Source organism: Vigna angularis, chromosome 7, assembly GCF_016808095.1.
Source record: "Vigna angularis cultivar LongXiaoDou No.4 chromosome 7, ASM1680809v1, whole genome shotgun sequence".
Taxonomy (NCBI): Eukaryota; Viridiplantae; Streptophyta; class Magnoliopsida; order Fabales; family Fabaceae; genus Vigna; species Vigna angularis.
In genome coordinates, this window is record NC_068976.1 from 11,837,071 (window position 1) to 11,857,085 (window position 20,015).

General features: G+C 35.1%; 2 protein-coding genes across 4 annotated transcripts; both read left to right on the forward strand.

The window, feature by feature from the left end:
• Window positions 1-3,562: 3,562 nt before the first annotated feature.
• LOC108337317 (uncharacterized protein At2g39795, mitochondrial) lies at window positions 3,563-9,260 on the forward strand. Of its 3 annotated transcripts, none has more exons than XM_017573814.2 (4): window positions 3,563-3,834; window positions 3,943-4,271; window positions 4,769-4,932; window positions 8,930-9,260. In XM_017573814.2, exons 1-3 carry the CDS (start codon window positions 3,622-3,624, stop codon window positions 4,926-4,928), a joined length of 702 nt encoding a protein of 233 aa, XP_017429303.1. In that variant the 5' UTR covers window positions 3,563-3,621; the 3' UTR covers window positions 4,929-4,932; window positions 8,930-9,260. The 3 variants fall into 3 exon arrangements, with proteins under 3 accessions (XP_017429303.1, XP_017429302.1, XP_017429301.1); XM_017573813.2 differs by lacking the exon at window positions 8,930-9,260 and adding an exon at window positions 7,400-7,857; XM_017573812.2 differs by lacking the exon at window positions 8,930-9,260 and adding an exon at window positions 6,309-6,763 and having other exon boundaries at window positions 3,564-3,834.
• An 8,523-nt stretch (window positions 9,261-17,783) lies between these two features.
• On the forward strand, window positions 17,784-18,964 carry LOC108336976 (uncharacterized). The gene is made up of 2 exons (XM_052880630.1): window positions 17,784-18,357; window positions 18,792-18,964. Exons 1-2 carry the CDS (start codon window positions 17,784-17,786, stop codon window positions 18,962-18,964), a joined length of 747 nt encoding a protein of 248 aa, XP_052736590.1.
• Window positions 18,965-20,015: the final 1,051 nt, after the last annotated feature.

Sequence of the window (20,015 nt, forward strand, 5' to 3'; positions counted from 1 at the left end):
TTTCACACCAAACGACCAAACACTTTATGCATGACAACACTTTGACTTTCGGACTTAGAATGAGTGTCGAGCTATGGCGGTATGCACATGTGGCTTTTACTCTTTGCAAAGCCATTGCCAACAGGTTTCACCCCACCACACTCACAAGGTTAGTCTATTCCATGCCTTGAATCATATTGGAAGCATCCAAGACTAAGACCTCCTATTACTCTCACCACATGTGTCAAACCTCTCTATTTGAAAATGTATGACCATTAGAGTGTCAGGAAAACCCTTAAGACTGAGCTACCTGCATTCATTCTAACAACACTTGAACCACACTAAGAAGTTCCACCTTGGAACTCAACTCACAACTTTGAATCCACTTGATAATTTATACACATTTCCTTTCACTTTTCCATAGTATACCAATACATGAAACTATTGATCATACATTAAAAAACTAGAAACATCCTTATAAGTCATCAGAAATCACACAATAACACAAATTTTCTTCATAGCAACTTGATACCCATACTAGTAAAGGAAAACAACTTGGAAAATCTCACTAACAGCTCTGAAAGGGTCCACATCCCCCAAAACGACTTAAAGAAAGTCCAAAACTGATATCCAGAACCCTGAATTTGAAATTTCCAAAATTTGAAAAACCTAAAACTAGTGCAGTGGCGCTAGCACCCAGATGTTGACACTCAGTGCCCTGACCCCTAGAATGGAGTGCTCAATGCTTTGTTTGGGCGCTCAAGCGCTACCAACAGATTTTAACTCTTTTTGAATTGTTTCTCCCACTTACCCCACAACTTCTAAAGACCTTTAGGACCCTCCAAAACTTGAGAAAACTCTAACAACACTGCTGTAAATCAAATTGACCCATTAAAACCCAAATTCACTCCTATAAGCTACCCAAACTCAATTATATACTTTCTTACCCTTATATTAGTTTACCAATTGCATAACCAAGTCTAAATATACTGCTTAGCACACTTCAGCACCTCAAATGACTCTTATCCATTCTATTTCAAATTCTCACTATGTAAAACCTCAAAATTGACCAAAAGTGCCTAAGAACTCACTCTAAGTTGACTCTAACAGTTCTAGACCATATTTCTCTCATTTAAATCCTTAGGAAAATCATAATAGTTCTCATAACAACCTCTTAATTGCCCAAACTAGTCCCACTTCTTACATTTAATTCTCACGACTCAAACCCACCTTTTTACACTAAACAACTTCAAAACTTCAACAATGAACCCTCTTCTTTGCTCCAAATCAGATTTCACTCAAAGGACACTTCTAACAAGTCCAAAATGACCACATAATAGTACCAAACCAGTTACTCCATCACTCCAACACCTACTTCTAAAATTCACCCATCAAAACCCCTATTTTTGACCTTAAAACCTAAGTAATTGATCCTTCTTTACTCCAAACACTTTGAATTCATTTTCTAACACCAAAACAACTTCATTACACACAATCAAAACAATTTTAAGCATCACAAACACACCATTCCAAATATACCAACATCATACTATCAAAATCATCAATTAAACATAACTATCATACTCAAACATAACAATTCTCAAATATAATTTTTATTCATAGAGATACGAAAATCTATAATACAAGTACAAACTAAAACAAAGGTTCTAGCTTCCCTTACTTCACAAGAAACTGCTCAACTCTAAGAGCGTCCCATCGAGTGCTTGAAACACAAGGAATTTTTAGATGAACCTACGAAACACTGAACTGAAAACAGACAAAGTCCTTAAGACTTTAGATTAACCAAGAATGAGTAGAAGAAACAAAATCACACATGCAACGACATTTGATTCTTCCAAAAATAGATTAGGAACAAAAAAAGAAAAAGAAATTGAAACTTAGTTGCTCTATTGAAGAAATTGATCGAGTAGAAATGTAGACCTTCTTGCCGTGGTCGATTAGGTACCTTCTGATCGTCAAAGAGATGACTCAGGAGTTAGAACTCTTAGAGAGAAGATAAAAAACTGGAGAAAATTTGTTTCTAGAAAAATAATACGTTTTAAAATAATAAAACTTATTTTTCTGGGGTTATGCAACATAGATCAATAAATCAAACTCTACAAAATTCAATTATTGATGTATTCTTTATAAGAAAAATTTATTTTGACCATTAATTCAAAAAGAAAAATGTAAATAAAAATTACTAGCAATGGACAAGGAGATGATTAAAATACATATATCTATTATATATATATATATATATATATATATATTTTTTTTTTTGATAAAGGTACCTTTTTTTTATCCACTTTGAATTTTATATGTATATATTGATGAATGTATATTTTTCTAATCCCTAAATACATCTCTCATTATCCCAATTAGAAGGTCAAAGAATCAGTTACTTTTACATATCCTTCAACGATGCCAAAATGAATCACTCTTACGTTGGATTTGTTTGTAGTCATTTACTGTTATTCGATGGATGGAAAACGAGCTTTTTAGCCGTTTGTTTCCATTTATGGTCGTTCATGTTAAAGGAATATCCCGATGTTATCAATAATTAATTTTTATTAGAAATTTGATTGATATTTTCAGTGAAGTCTCTCCCTCTAAGTAATTGCCTTTATCCACAACAATCAAAACCCAAATTTTTCCTACAAATTTTAAGTATTAATATTATAACTACAGAATTTACTATTTTTTTTTATGAAAAAGTGATTTTCTTACAGTTATTAGCATTAATGATATTTTGCGCCTTTGAAGTTTCTTTCACGCAATAGAATTTAATAAGTATTTATTTTTCATTTGACTAATTTATAAAGCACTTGTTATGATTAATTTATTCGAATTGATTTATTATGATGCTTTGAATTGATTAAAAGGGACTTTTTTCACTTCATTTCTTCATAATTTTTGGGTAACTCTCGTTCATATTTATTTCGAAAAGGCTTTCTGAAATTTTATTTTTGAAAGCCCAATAAGTAAGGCCCATTAAAATATTTGATGAGGGCAGTTGCTTCCTGCACCACTCCTTCTTTGAGAGCAATAAAGCCAGCCCAACACTCTTTATTATAGTCTAGTGGGTGTTTCTTTCCGCAACCCTTAACTTTCACATGCATTCCAATAAGGGTATTTGAAAGACCAAAATATCCCTTATTTTTCTACACCCACATATCTTCAAGCTCTTGAAACTGCCACAAATGACTTCTTACGGTTCCTTCTTTGGAGAATTTCGTAATTTGGAGGAGTTATATTTTTCCTTTAAAAAAATTAAATTATGTAATACGGAATACTATATTAATTGTGTGATGAAATATGTTTTTTAGTTGCAGATTGCATAATCTGAGCGGTTTCTTGATTGATCCAGACAAAACTTTAAATTAAAGGGCAAACTAGAGATTTTATTATTTAAGGGTGTGCAGAAGAAAAGCATTGGGTGCAAAGAAAAACGGTATGATATTACTTTTAGTACAATAAATGTAACGGCCCAAAATGCTAACAGAAGAAGTTGCAAGGCAAAAGAAGAAAACGCCGTGAAACGATGTCGTATAGCAATCAGCATAGAATTTAAAACCCTTCGAAGTAAACTTTAAAACCCTTTACCATTTTCCATCTTCAGCGATTTCGAAATCCGAATCAATGGCTTCTTCTCTCGTTCGAACGCTTCAAAGAGTTTGTACATTGAAACGGAACCCGAGAGCGTTAACCGCACTCGCCGCCACCGCGCCTTGTGGAGCCAGAACCTACGGCGCAGAGCCAGAACCACTGACCAAATCGCCCTTCGATTCCAACATCATTCGAATACTCCGAAACGAAATCGAATACCAACACGAATACGCGCCACCACACCAGGTTAACAAATTTCCAAATAACCATACACTAATTTTATTCCATTCTATCCCTTTAATGAATCGATGTTTTCGTTAGAATTAATGTTTTTAATCCTTGCAATGTTTGCAGCCTGATACTAAATTCAATTCGTTTACGGTTGAAGATAGACGTAGCGAGCAAGTGGTTACGATTAAAGGGAAGTTTGGGGAATGTGAGGATATTATAATTGAGGCAACGATGTTTGATGGGTGTGAACATGTTCCTGCGTATGGGGATGATAGTTCTGGTGTGAATGTGCGTCTTCACCTTAGTTTAATTGTGGATATATCGAAGGGGGAAGGTGAAAATGACTTAGAATTCGTGTGTTCAGCATGGCCTGACTCTTTGAATGTTGAGAAAGTTTTCGTGTTAAGGCGCGGTCGAATGGCGGCTAGGCCTTACATTGGACCTGATTTCAGGTTTGGAAAATGGCATTTACCGTTTTGTTTTCGTTCATTGGTTCATTGGCCACATGTTTCATGTTTACCAAGGTTATAAATTGCGGTCGCTGTTGCAGTTTCGTTGTGATTAGTGTGATATTGTATGAAGTTGGTGACCAATTTGGCTGATGCGGTTGATGACTCCAATACCTGTGGTGTCGCAGCTTGAATTGACTGTCTTTTGAAACTTTGATGTTTACATTTCCATGTTCCTAAGTTGTCTGTCATGATTATGATTTTGTCACGATTCTTAATGTTGAAAATTGTGGACAAATTAGGTTGATGTTACGGTATGGTTGCTCAGACCCCAAAAGCCTTGAGGTTGCGGCTGTGGGCCTTTTTTAAATTCTTGGTTGGTGATGCCAGCTTGAATTGACGAGGAAAATTTTTGTGTGAAAGAGCTATATTTGAAGTTACTTGTTATCGTGAAGTTGGATTGCTTGTCTTTCTCATGTGTTTTATTTTTCTTGTTTCAGGGACCTGAGTGCTAAGGTTCAGGAGAAGTTTTACGAGTACTTGGACGAAAGGGGTGTGAATGATGAGCTTGCGGTTTTCTTGCATGAATACATGATGAACAAGGATAGGATTGAGCTTCTGCGGTGGATGGATAGTCTCAAATCTTTTGTGGAAAGATAGATAGGTAAGATTGGCATTTTCCAGCTAGGAATTGTTGTGAATATTAAGTTTTGACATTGGCATTTGGTATCAATTTATTTATTTAATTCAAATGCATTAAGAATGTTTCACATTAGGAGGCAAGGATAGGAAATAATGGAGGTTCTGTTTCCTTTTTGTGGTTATATGATGAATGAATGATGACCGATTGAGAGTTGAACTTCAAGGGTGATGGATTGTTTCAAGTCTTTTGAAAAGTAGTTTGGGAAATCTAGCTAACTAATAGTTTATGTAAACATTTCTAGTCTTGATACTGTAGAAATTAACTTCTGTAAAATTTCGTTTGATTTGTAGTGTTTGCATCATTTTCCTTATTTTCTAAAATCATGCAAGACAACCTTAAGCAATATTGACCAGCAATATGAGTCTTATATGTGCATTGTCTTTTTTTTTTTCATTTTTTTGGAGATTTTAGTGGAAGAAATTTAGAAAATTATCAGAACATTTAGTAACAGATTAAATCGTTAAATTGTTTTTTAAGAAGAGCAGTGGTTGTAATGATGATGCTTAATACACTGTAAATTGATGTCACAAACGTAGAGCTTTCGTTGGATGTGATTTTATGAGTAAGATAAGATCTAAAATTAATGTTTCCTACCCTCAGAAGTGTTAACCAGTTTGTCTATTTCGTATCGCCCTTGCATTTATGTTCGGAATTCATAATCTGTTTTTCATTTTTGTTGTGCTTTGTTTGATGATAGACAGATGGTCACAAGATGACATATCTTTTAGGTTTTGCACATTTTTGTATTTGTTTGTGCACATGTGGGGCATAAAATAAAGGATGCTTTTCTTAGTTTGCTAATTTTCGAAATGAAGGATGATTTATTGGTGAAATTGTATTTGCTCCATGTCTTGGGCCATGATTTTCATATCTAAAACGGTGAGAACGTCTATTGTTAAATGTGAGTTGGTCTGAAGCTGAATCATGTCGTATGATGGAGTGTGGTTTAACCCAAGTTTTTCATGAATGAGATGTGTCTACATTTTAAGTAGCGCTTTCCATATATGATGCTATTAGAAACATAAAGCAGATAGTGCTTTCCCTAAGGACACTACTAAAAAAAGGACACATTGTCTGAATCAAGAAACTAGATAGCGCTTGTTTTAAAGCAAGTGTTATGTCTATATATGTATTATTTTTTGACAATAGTTCAAGCATAGCACTTTTCGGAGAAAGCATATGAGTGCTTAAACTTGGATAATGCTTTTCTAAATGCTTCTAAAGACTATTTTCTTCTAAACCTTTTTTTTTTCTCGGAAGCACTGTCTTGAACGTGTTATCTGAATACATTTCTGTTATATTGTTTTTTACATCTTGTTTATTCATCTGGTAAACAGGGAACGTTCATCAACTTCATTATCTTCAATTTCACAATCAACTATTGATTCTTTAGCTTTTATTGCTCGGGGTGAGCACATATTGAGGGGAGAGTTTTAAGGAAAGCTACGGTCAAGAAAAGGAAAAAGTATTCTCCTTTTATTTTAGGCCCACTTATTTAATTAACATCAGTGGCTATAAAAGCCATTTCTTCTGTTGTTTTATGCATCTTGTAGAAAACCAAAACAAGGAGTTTTGAGGGAGAACCTCACTTGTGTGTGAGAGTAAATCTTCTTTGTTGAACCAAAATCAAGTCAGGTTCTCTCTCTAAGGCTATGTTCAGAGGGTGGATTTGGGAGAAAGGAAGTGGGTGGATTTGGGAGAAAGGAAGTGGATGGATTTGGAAGGATTTAATGAGTTGATTGTTATTTTTTTGGGAGATTTGAAGATGAGTAAATATAGATTTAAAAGTAAAGTTTATGAAAATTAGTGTAGGATTTGACCGGTATGACAAATAAAAAAATGATTTAATTAGTAGAAATTAAAGATTATCAAAATGTTCTTAGTAGTAAAAGTATTATAAAATGATAATTGTTAATAATATATATAATTGTAAAAATTATTATAACGAGAAAAAAAATTAAAAATTATTTTTAAAATGAAAACAAATTGTATTTAAGTAAGGTGAAATAATTATTTTTAAAATATAATATTTGTGAATATAATTTACTGTTAAGAAGTATGATTATTTTGTTATTGAAATGAAATTGAATATTCATGATGAAACAAATAATTAATTGAAGTTACAATATTAAATGACTTAAACAATGTTCGAACATAATAATGTGTAGCTATATTTATCATAATTTATAATGAATTTCCTTTGGTTAGGTATGTAAAAAACTTATTCAAATGATATTGTATTGACATTTTTATTAGACATTTTGCTTGAGATGATTTGTTGGTTATCCACGAAAGTTAGTGTGTTGATTGTGATCTTAATTTTTTTGGTTATTAGTGATTAAATTCGGCTATATGTACAATATTGTTGGAAAGTATTAACTTGGCGAAATTGAATTTATGTTGAAAATAACCGTTGACTCCATATCAGATATCACTTTAAAGAATTTACACCCAAAAGATCATAGAATCCACACGAACTCTTTAATCATCGCCATTCATTCTTGAGAAATGTCATTGAAAGGACATTTGGTGTGTGGAAAAAAGAGATTCCCTATCATTGCCAGTGGAATTGAACTACATTATGGGTTGGATACAATGACACATTATATTAGCTTGTTGTAGCCTACAAAACTTTCTTTGTGTCGTGGATAACAATGACTCATTACTTGATGAGGTTGATAATGAACTAAATGAAAGGGAAGACCAAACAACATCAGCTCAAGTTCGTGAAGAAGATTATAAGTTTGTTAGTAGTATTATGGATTCCATAACAGATGAGATATGACGAGATTATCAAAACTTGTAGTTTTTGTAATTTATTGTGTTATTTGACTATGTTATTTGTAATAATAAGAAATTGGTTATATGATTATTTAATCTTAATTTGTTAAGGTTTTGTTTATGAAATGTGTTTAAAATTAATAGAGGTAAGGGAGTCATGACCGAGACCTTTGGCGGGACAAAGGAGTTCATCAAATGGATTGAATGGACGCATAACTTCTTAATGCCATGCTTGATGAATTGTGTTTGGGGAATAAGGTTAGCGGTAGTTGGACAATCTAAGCATATAATAATATTTTTTATAATCTTCATTCATTTGGTATCTTCAGAGTGAGGTGAACAAGAAAAAAAATAAATTGAAACCTATTGATAGGTTGAATGTTGCTCATCTCATGTATGAGGGTCATAAATTGTCCATCGTAAATATATCAGATGACTTTCCCTATGACCATGAGATGACATTGGGGTCAGACCAAAAATGCATAGTCAACGTGTTAAAACAGTTGGTAGTTTAAAGGCTTAATTACCTACTTAGTCCCCATGTTAGGAGGTAATTTTCTGTTTAGTACCCGGTTTTAAAAATGTAGGCATTTGATACCTATGTTTTGAAATTTGTATCAATTCAATCCTATCCAATTAACGGCGTTATAATTGATGCGAGAAATTAAGGACGTTAATTATAGCCTGGGTGGAATAGCTATCAAATGTTTGAATGCATCTTCATTAACGTCCTTAATTTCTCGCATCAATTATAACGCCGTTAACTGGATAGGATTGAATTGATACAAATTTCAAAACATAGGTACCAAATGCCTACATTTTTAAAACCGGGTACTAAACAGAAAATTACCTCCTAACATGGGGACTAAGTAGGTAATTAAGCCTAGTTTAAACAATAATAATAAACTTTTTGCAAAATGGTTGCACAAAGATATCTTTATGTTATAGGTGCTTAAAAATAATATATCTATTAATTGGTCTCATCATATCATGTAACATATGCATAAATGTAAGGTCGGTGACAAACCTTTACCATACAATGTCTTGATCATCCAAATCATGCAATACATTCGAGTATATCTTGACGGTGATGCCAACACTTAAATTGGGACCAAAAAACATTTTTCTACTAATTCTTGAAAGAGGTTGAATATTGTTAACGTCAATGGTGTTGCAGAATGACGTCGGTGATGATGAAGAGGAAGAACAACCACAACATCAAAGTCCTCAACACGAGGACCCTGTGCAACATCCTCCTTATCCTTCAAATCCTCATATGATTACTCAAATGTGAGAGGGGTACAAGACTTGCCATACAAAATGCAGGATATAGAACAAATGCAGGGGTGTGTTCAGCATATTGAAGATAACTTGACCAACTTATCCTTGGACATGAACCAAGAATTCGCTAACCTCAATCTTAATGTTAACTTAATTATGCACCAATTAGATGATTAAGTTCTATTATATTCAATGATTGTATTACATGACATTATGAATTCCCTTTATCATATTACATTAACTTATGTCTTTGATTTGTTACATTAGATCAATTTCAATTCTATTTGTTTTCACAACAGTTATCATACTTTTATTTATTGTGAATGTCACTGTAATGAACTACAAATTAAATGAGTTCTCGAATAATTGATGAATTGGAAAAAGAAAATACTAAAACAAAAAGACTGTGTCAGAGCTTCAAAATGTGCGACTAATAGCCACAATTCATTCATATAATCATATCTCAGAAGAAATTGGTAACTTATTAAGGACTATGAACATTCAAGACGATAACTTATTCAAATGGTGTTTCGAATTTTTGTCTCCACATCCATCCCATACAAGACGTTTAATAGGAATGCCAATGCAATATCATTTGAATTAGTTGGTTACATACATAACCAAAGGAAATTCATTATAAACTATGATAAATATGGTTGTATCTTATTATGTTTTGATATTTTTTATGTGATGTAATATTGTAACTTTAATTTATTATTGGTTTCATCATGAATATTTAATTTTTTTGATAACATAAAAATCATACCCCTTGCTTGTAAATTGTGAGGACCTGAAAAATAGAGTTAAAAGAGCAAAAATGTGCATTAAGTTAATGAAACCAGACTTTAAATAGATTTTTCAAACATCCTGGTCCATTAGCTTGAGCATTCTATCTCTCTCTAAAAACTTAGTTTTCAGATTTTCTCTACCTTCTCTCTACCACACCTCTGCCTTCTCTCTACCATTTCTCTTCACTGAGCGAGTGGATTTCCGATTAGGTGGCGCCCAAATGTCCGCAACGTAGAGGGCTTCACAACGGACTGATTCATTTTGGGTTCTAGGCTGGTAAGTCCTTACATGCAGTTTCTTCTCCGTTCTAAAACATAGCACATGAAATCTTTGCTGGTTGCATGTGTCTTGTGCTTTGCTCTTTATCATTTTCCACTCAATCCTAGTTCTAAGAGTTGTTTCCATCACCGTTTCGATGGTTGTAGGGCACTGTTTAGGTTCTTCGCCGAGTAGGGTACTGTGGAAGCGGTGTTGTGAGCTGGGGTATTCAACTCCAAAGTAAGGGGAGCTAGAATACTTCTTTATAATTAGTTGCATGTATGTGTATATACTGAGTTATGTATTAATTCTGCTGTTTGGGTTGTATGTTAAGTTCTGAGTAGATGAAATTATATGTATTGGTATGTTCATTTGTGAATCTGTGAACTGATGCTTGTGAATTGATTTAAACGTGTTGTGTAACTTCAATTGAGGATGTTAGATGAGTATATTCCGAGACAACAGCTGTTATGTTGAAAGTAAAGAGGATTGGTAGTGTTTTAGGTTATTATAGAGGAAGTGAGGTAATGATTTTGAGAGTTAGAGGTCAGGGGCTATTGTGGTCTGTTGGGACAGTCTTAACAAGTATATTGTGACTTGTTTGAGTCATCAAAGTGGTCCAAATAAGTGCAAAGTGTTAGAATTGGGTTTAGGGTCCTCAAGTGGTGATAATTGATGTTGAGGAGTAAAAGTTGAGTTGTAATCACCTTAAAATTGTATTAGAAGGGTTTAGGAACATCTAGACAAGTTTAATTAGGTAATTAGGGGTGTTAGAAATTGGAGAAAAGGCATAGAAATGATAAGGGGGTGTGTGAGTGCATAATTCTACAGAATTTGCGTTCTGCAGATGGTGTAGAATCGTTATGCGAATTGTCTCGCATAGCGAGTCCCTGCAAAGGGTGCTCTTTGTTTGAGTCATTCGCTGTGCGAATGACTGAAGGGTGCTGCTCTCTGTCTGGTGATTCACATAGTGAATCTGGTCGCTATGCGACTGGTGGTGACCTGGAGTCATTGCCAGTTTAATTCGAAAGGCGAATTGGGCGCAAAGCGAGAGTTTTAAGGGGGTTGGTCTTTGTTTGAGCTCTCGCATAGCGACTAGGGTGCGCTATGCAAGAGGCATGAGGTATGGCACCTCTGTGAGTTAATTCGCCATGCAAATAGTGCGCACTATGCGAAACACTCTTAGTATCGTTGTGCGAAGGGGTGTGCTGTGCGAGACGTTCAGGGTTTTGTTCTCTATCTTCTCTTTTGTATTGTTTCACATAGAGTTGAATGTTGTATGGTTTGTGAAGTATGTGTTGGAGCAGATGGTATTGTATGATGGGATTCAAACATGTTGTATATTGTTAAAGTGAAAGTGTATGTGATTCAAAGTATGTGGTTTTAAAAGTATGGTTGATGGACGTATATTCCATGGATCTCAAAGGGAGGTTACATGGTGGTGCCCTATGTTATTGGACGTAATTCCATGATCTTCAAGGAGAAGATCCATGATGGTGCCCTTGGTGTGTTTTAGAATGATTTACATGGAAGCTCAGTCTTGGGGGTTATCCTGAAACTACAATGGTCAATCATTCTCAAGTAGAGAGGATTGAACCATGTCGTGAGTAGTAGCAGGAGGTCCTAGTCTTGGGTGCTTCCAGTATGGCCCAAGGTGAGTGATAATGGACTAACCTCGTGAGTGTGGTAGGGTGAAACCCATTGGCAATGACTTTGCAAAGCAGTAGAGGCCACCACGAGTGCATGACCCGCCATAGCTCGACAATCATTCTAAGTCCGGACGAGTCAAGTTTAAAGTGTAACAAGGTGTGTTAAGTGACCCAGTATATATGAATTAAACTTGCATGTTGGGTGTGATTGTTATAACATGATTTTGTTATATCTAGCTCACCCTTCTGCTTGTGTTTGTCTTTTGTTTGTGTGTGTTTTCTGTTGCAATGATCATCCATTTGTATGTGAGCAGAGGTGGATGAGGTGCTTTTGGAACAGGGCTTGGAGGGAGATGACACCGCTGCTTAGCCTAGTTAGGATCCATAGGCTTCTGTTTATTTTGAAATACTCTATTGTGTTAAAGTTTTAAATTACAACTAAATTTGCTTATCTACAAATCTTCTTCTAACTGTTCTATTATATTAAAAATGTGGACTACTACATTAAAGTGAACATAGCCTTTATCGTTTAAAGTGAACATAGCCTTTATCCTCAATCCAAGCAAGATGCGAGGATTCAAAATCTGTGCATTCCGCTTCGTTACTCGCTTTTAAATCAACAAAAACGAAATCACTTCTCACGAATTACCGTGAACAAGACTATCCATGCAAAGGAAAACAACGTAAATTTCATGTTTTGGTTTTTACAAAAGATATATAAAAACAGAAATTGGCTTTTATAGTCAATGATGCTAATTAAATTAATGGGCTTAAAATAAAGGAGACTTTATTAATTTTATTATCTCTTCTCCACTAAAGAAGGACATCACATCTCACACGATGAGATGTGATTTGTGTGATCAACTCATGAAAGCGTAGCCCAAGATATTCTATCAAGATTATATGCCTTTGAGTGTGTAAAATTTACATTGTGCTTTGTATGAAAGATGTTTTACTGTATTTACTTTGGAAAATGCAGAGCGTTTTCATCATTCAGGCCTTTTGCCATGTTGGTTGGACCCCTTTTAAGCAATATGGACAAACTACTGTTGAATGCAATAATAAATGGTTAAATGACCAATTTACATTGTCAATTTAGCCCTTGAAAGAATGAAATCCTGATTTTAGTCCTTGAATATATAAAAGGTCCTGCAATTATACTTTGTTGTTATCCGGAATTATTTTATCATTAAGCTATTATATTTGATATTAACTTGAAATTTTACATATTCAGCGGCTAAATTGGAGTTTTTTTATTCTTTCAAGAACTAGATAAAAAGTGTCTTACACATTCAATTCAATGATTTACCCAACAAACGATGGAACACCAATGTTTTTTTGGAGAAATTTCAGACCATTTGAACAATCCAGCTTCACCATAACCTGTAATAAAAGTGACCAATTTCTTGTCTTTTCTTTTAATCTAAATCCATACTTTTCTTTAATTTATTCTTTCTTTTTTCTCTTTCATTTTAACCAAACAACTTTAACTTTTTACTTTTCGTCTATTTTTCTTCCCATTTTCTTAATTTCTTTTCTTTTGTTTCAACCAAAGAAAGCTTTGGATGGGTGTTTGATTTGGCAAAGGAGTTTGAAGTACATTGGTAAGAAAAGACAGCTAATCCACTTCAGTATGGTTGAAATTGAATAGATTAGCCATTGTTTTAGCTTTAATGTTCTGGAATCTTTTTATCTGTATTTGTACCCTTATTATATCATTACAAGAAATGTTAAAATTACCGGCGGGTATTTACCGAAGGCCTAAAGGTCATCGGTAATTTTTTTTAATCGAAGGATCTTCCGAAAGATGTGGGCCGCCGGTAAAGGGCTCAAGAAATTGGGTTAAAGGGTTTAGTTTCCTCTTCGAATGAAACATTCCGTGAGCGTTTCCTCTTCTCTTCTTCCTTTTCCCCCATTTTCTTACTCTCATTCCCAACAACACCGTTTCCAAATACACAATCCTCCCCCAGCTTCCAAAGCTTTATGCATTTCCGAATGTCCACCGCACCGGCGCAGCCTCCGGTGAAGTCCCAGCCTCTGCACAAGTTCGTCCTTCCCTTCTTGAAATGGGGAGCCAGCGGCAAGAACCACCACACCAACGCAGCGCATCACCACCGCTGCCGCCGCCCCTCCTCCCACCCCTCTGATCACGCCTCCGAACCTGATTCCGACCTCGACTCCCGCCCCCACCGCCTTGGATCTAGGACCAATCGCAACTGATTCGCACTCGAGATCGGAACTGGTCCTTCACGGAACCACGCCAACAACAGCGCGGGAGAGTTTCACGACCCCGTTTCGAACCACGGCGAGAACCCCGCTCCGAAGTCCCTCCGGCTACTGGAGATGTCGCGACCAAGCGGCGTTCGTGGTGGTTTGTGGCGGTGCGTTGGACGTTCTTCTTCTTTCCCCTTTCCCTCTTTTCTCGTTCTGGACAGCGAGCGTTTTCTTTTCCTCTTCTCCTTCACGATTCTGATTAAGGATTTATGCAGATGGGGCGTAGATGCCCTTCTCGCGGTGCAGTGTGGTGCGAGTGACAGCGGCGGAGGTTCCTTCTCTTTGTTTTGATTTGCGACGCAAGGAGGAAATTTTCTTCTCCTCCTTTTTTTCTGACTTTCGATTTGGGTTCTATTTCGATAGAGTTTTCGTTTCAAATTGATGTGGGAAATCCTTGGTTCTTCTGAATTCAAAACTTGAGTTGGGATTCTTCTGCTTGCTGCAATTTAATGGCCAATTTGAAATCACGTTCCAAGCCAATAAGGGTGCGGCTCCCACTTCCAAAGAGAAAGAAGATTCCCCATTTTTGTGTACTGGTTGCTGTGCTTGGTTCATTCACGTGGTCCCCTCCATTATGCTTCACGGCCACATTCATTTTTCATAAGCAAAAATTGAAGGCGTTTATACTTTTTTTTTCAGCTATTTGGTCATTACCGAAGGCTTTTGTCCTTCGGTAATTACCGAAGGCTTTTGGCCCTCGGTAATTACCGAAGGGCAAAAGCCCTCGGTAAATGTTAGCGACAAGGGATTTACCGAGGGCTCTTTGACCGTCGATAAGCCTTCGGTAATTACCTTTTACCGACGGTTTTGGGTTGTTTCCGAGGGCTTCTGGCCTTCGGTAATGCCCTTCTTTTTTGTAGTGTATATAAAGTATTTTATGTGTAGATTAATCTCATATATGACCTAAGAAAATGTCCACTTCTAAATAATCTTAGCCTCTTTATCTAAGGTATTTATAACCTAAAATATAACTTCAAAATATTTGACGTGCTTTTGAAGAAAATGCCTAGAAGGTGGTGAAATGTACAAAGACAGCCTTTCATCTATAAGTGCATTGCAAGAACACATCTCAACTGAAGAAAAAAGCTAACAAACAGAACGTGTCGATTGAAGAGTAGCATAGTGATTGGTGCCTAATGGTTTTCTCAATTATGGAAGTTGTTTATGAATTGGACTCTTGCGTTGAAAACCCAAATGTCAACCTTACGAACCAATCATTGCAAGTCTAAATGGGAGACCATGAATAATGCCTTTTCAGAAGTCAACATGAGAGTGAGAAGTGCGTTTAAGATAATCTGCATTGTGAAGTTATTATTGTTGAATATTAAAGAGAGTAATTGAATAATCACTGTAAAGAGAGAAATTAATTATTGTTGATTCAATATTTAAGAGATAGTCATCTTATTTGTTAAGAAAAAAGAAAGGGTTGAATCCAACAAGAAGTGAATAAGATGAACAGAAAGATTTAAAATCCTGAAGCTATTATCAATGCTCTTTAGGACAATGATAAGTTATAAGTAAAACTTATTATTAAAAAGAGTTGATATCTTACTTTCTCAGCTAATACATAGATGTGAAATTTTGAGAAATGCATTAATGTAGCTCTGCTATGCTATGTTATAGGTGGAACCTGTTTTGAAGAACACAAATGCGTAACAGAAAATATTTAGGAGCAGATATAAAACAATGATTGTCATGGTGAAATAATTAAACCAAATGCTTTTAGTAAAGTCCTCATTTTCTGCAAGGCACAACCTAATTTCAAAAGTATCATTCAAGATTCTTGTAACCATTAATAGAAATATACTTTTTTTCCATTTTCTGTAGAGTGGAAAAAAATTTAATATTTGGTTGTATGATCACTATAAATTCATATGTATTTTCTCTATGTATATCATTTTTATTTGGCGATTTATCTGTACAATATTTATAATTTTTTTTAAAAATAGAACATGTCTTTTAAGACGTTTTGACAATATCGCATGAGAGATATCATACATAATAGTTCGTGGTTAAATAATACACCCTTTTTATATTTATAAATAAAATTTTAATTACTTTTACTTTGTTCATTGATAATTTTTTTTTTATAAAATACCAGTGAAATTAGTACATGTGTATCAACCTTTTTATTATAATAAAATTATTATTATTATTATTATAAATATAAACTTAAGTATAAATAATTTTTATAATTTTATTTTAAGTATTTTTTATTTATTTTGTAGGTAATTTTTTAATTAAAAAACAGTTAAGTTTAAAAAAACAATCAAATAAAAAAAGCCGTTAAAATTAAATAAATAATCACTTAACAGTAATGTTGATAAAATAATTATTTTAATTTTACAAAATATTTAAAAGATAAAATTGGAAAACAAATAGAAAAAATAATGTTAAATTGCAAGTGTAATAAGTTTAAGGTTTTAAATAGACCATGATACCAAATTTAGTTCATAAAAGCATCTCAATCATTTAACTTTCTAAATTCTCAATCTTTGTGAAAAAATATGAATTTTATTGAACAATTATTTATCTAGTTTTCATTCTCTGTTTATTGTATTGAACAATGAAAATTGGTAGGTAGACTCCAAATTACCTTCCAAACACATAATAATTATAGTGTTGATATATACAAAGCTAATGTGTTTACATTTCTTAGGTTGTATTGGGAATAAATATCCTTTACTGTCTAAAAGACAGTATACTACTGTATTTTACGGTTATTAGGTGGTTATGTTTAGTTTTACAGAAGCTTTATAAATAGAGCTTCTCTGTTTCAGTTCTGAGATGAGAAGAAACACACTGTAATATTTAGATACTTCAATATAATAAAAGACAGAGTTTTTCTTACCTCTTTCACTGTCGTCTCCATTTTTGCCTTCTTCACCACTATCAGCAGCTCTCTCCACCGTCGCCAGACAGTCCCCGACATCGCTGGCCTTGCATCGCCTGAGGAGAAACTTCTCGAGGCTCTGCCCTCTCTCCTCTCACGCTGGATTCTCGGTGTGTGTGTGTGTGCCACTTTGGATACCACATCATTTGCAAAATATCGGGCCGTCATGGATTGGGCCGCACGCTTCTTAAGTGCACAGTGCTGGGCCATTTATAAAATGGTATCAAAGCAGGTCTAGTACCTGCTCTGCTTCCGTTGCCTCTGATCTTGGTATCTTCTTGGACTGGTTCTTGCGTTTCTTTCATCATGGATCAAACGGACCAATCCTCCAATTCATCCAGTTCCTACTATTTGCACCCAGGCGAATCTTCCAATCCATCCAGCCCCTATTATCTACATCCAGGTGAGAACCCGGGTCTCACACTGATTACACAGATTTTAAATGATAACAACTACTCTTCTTGGAGCAGAAGTATGAAGAGAGCTTTGCTTTCCAAGAATAAGATAAAATTCATTGATGGGTCTATAAAGAAACCCTAGAAAACTGACACATTGTTTGATGCATGGGAGAGATGCAATGTGATGATTCTATCTTGGATAACAAAGACTCTCTCTCCACAGATTGCTGAAAGCGTTATATACATTGAAGAAGCCAAAGAATTATGGGATGAGCTAAAAGAAAGATTCTATAAGGGTGATTACTTCAAGATTTCTGATTTACTTCAAGAAATACACTCTATTAGACAGGGAGAGAGAGGAGTAAGCCAGTTCTTTACTGATCTAAAAATTCTATGGGAGGAGTTGGAGTCTCTAAGACCCTACCCACTTGTACGTGTAAAATCCCATGCAGTTGTGATCTGTCAAGAGTCTCCTTGAAGTATAGAGAAATGGAGCATGTGATATGCTTTTTAAAGGGGTTAAATGATTCTTACAACACTGTTAAAACGCAGATCCTTTTGATGGACCCTCTTCCAAATATTAATCGGGTTTTCTCCCTCATTATGCAACAAGAGAGACAAGAGAAGCACAACTCTGTTGATACCAAAGTCCTGGCAAATGTGACTGACAAAAGCAGTCAATGGAAAGGCCAAGGAAGGGGTTCTGGATTTTGTGGTCAAGGAAGAGGAAGAGGTAGAAATCCTAACTATGGTAAACAATGCTCATATTGTAACAAAATGAACCACACTATAGATGAGTGCTACTCTAAGCATGGGTATCCTCCTTGGTATAAAAAGGGTGACAACAACCAAGATAAAAAGGCTGACTGGAATTCTGTCAATGCATGCCAGAACAAGATTGAATCGGAAGGAACTCAAAGCACACAGCAAACTGTTAATGGTAATATTTTCAATTCTTTCACAGTTGAACAGATGCAAAAGCTTCTCCGAATGATGGATAAAATCGATGAGCCTACCCACAAAGTCAATCAAGTTCAAAGGAATGAAACTGAGAATAGAGAAGGTAATCTTTCCTGGATAATAGACACTGGTGCCACAGATCATGTGACACATGATAAGACAAACTTTGTCACTTTTTACAAAATTAGACCTATCTTTGTTAAATTACCAAACAACATTATTCTCACTGCTGAACATGCAGGAACAGTGCAGTTTTCCAAAAATTTTATCATTTTTAATGTCCTTTATATTCCTGAATTTTGTTTCAATTTAATTTCTGTCCAAAGTCTTATTAATGATTTGGACTGCAGCCTAACCTTTACCTCTAAGACTTGTCAGATAAAGGAGAACCATACATTGAAGATGATTGGATGTGCTAACTCTTGGAAGGGACTCTATTATCTACAAGCTTTTCCTAAACCTGACCAAAGATATATATTGCTAAGACTACTTTCTCTTTTAAGAACGTTGATGTAAATTTGTGGCACTGTAGGTTAGGTCATCCTGGAGACAGGGTTCTAAAACAGATTTGTAAGAAGTTTCCTTATGTTAAAATTGACACTAACATTGTTTGTGATACTTGCCACTTTGCTAAGCAGCGAAAATTGTCTTTTGCTAAGAGTGTTTCTGTTACTGCTGAATCTTTTGAAATTGTGCATTGTGATATATAGGGCCCTCTTAGTACTGTCTCGGTCCATGGTCATAGATATTTTCTCACCATAGTAGATGACTATAGTAGACACACATGGGTTTTTCTAATGAATAATAAGGGTCAAACTAGAGATTTATTACAAAATTTTGTTGTTAAGATTAAAAACCAGTTTAACAAAATGATTAAAACTATCAGATCTGATAATGGTCCTGAATTTAATTGTGTGGATTTCTATAACTTGCATGGGATCAATCATCAGAGGAGTTGTGTTGAGACCCCTGAACAAAATTCTGTTGTTGAAAGAAAGCATCAACATATACTAAATGTTACCTGTGGTCTTCTTTTTCAAGCTAATATTCCTAATGCTTATTGGTCTTATGCTGTTGGTCATGTTGTTTACCTAATAAATAGATTACCTATTATCACTCTTAACAACAAAACTCCTCATGACCTTCTCTACAATCTGCCCCCCACATATTTAAACCTCAAAACCTTTGGATGCTTGTGTTTTGCCTCAACTCTTGCAAACAACAGAAGTAAGCTTGACCCTAGAGCTAGAAAAGGAGTTTTCCTAGGATACAAAAGTGGTGTGAAAGGCTATATTGTGCTTGACATAAATACCAAGGAACTCATCATAAGCAGAAATGTTGTCTTCCATGAAGACATTTTCCCTTACAAAAATCTGCAAGCGAACAGAGAAGACAGTGATGCCGAAGAAGACAGAGCTGACATCCTCAGTGAACTTCTAAAGGATCACTATACCACTGACGCTGACAGACAGGCTGGGTTAGATGCTACTGACCCAGAAGAGGTCCAACCGTCCTCTGATGATGGAAACAACAGTGACAATACAGAAAACAACCAAGAGAATCACAGATGCAGAAGATCTGACAGACCCAAAAAGACTCCTGAATACTTGAAGGATTATGTTCATCAGGTCAATCAATCCTTGTTTATAAAGAATTGTTTTAAAACCCCATACCCGATTTCTGATCTCTTGTGATGTGATAATTTTTCAGACAAACATTTAAGATACACCTTAGCTGTCACTGGAAATAAGGAACCCATAT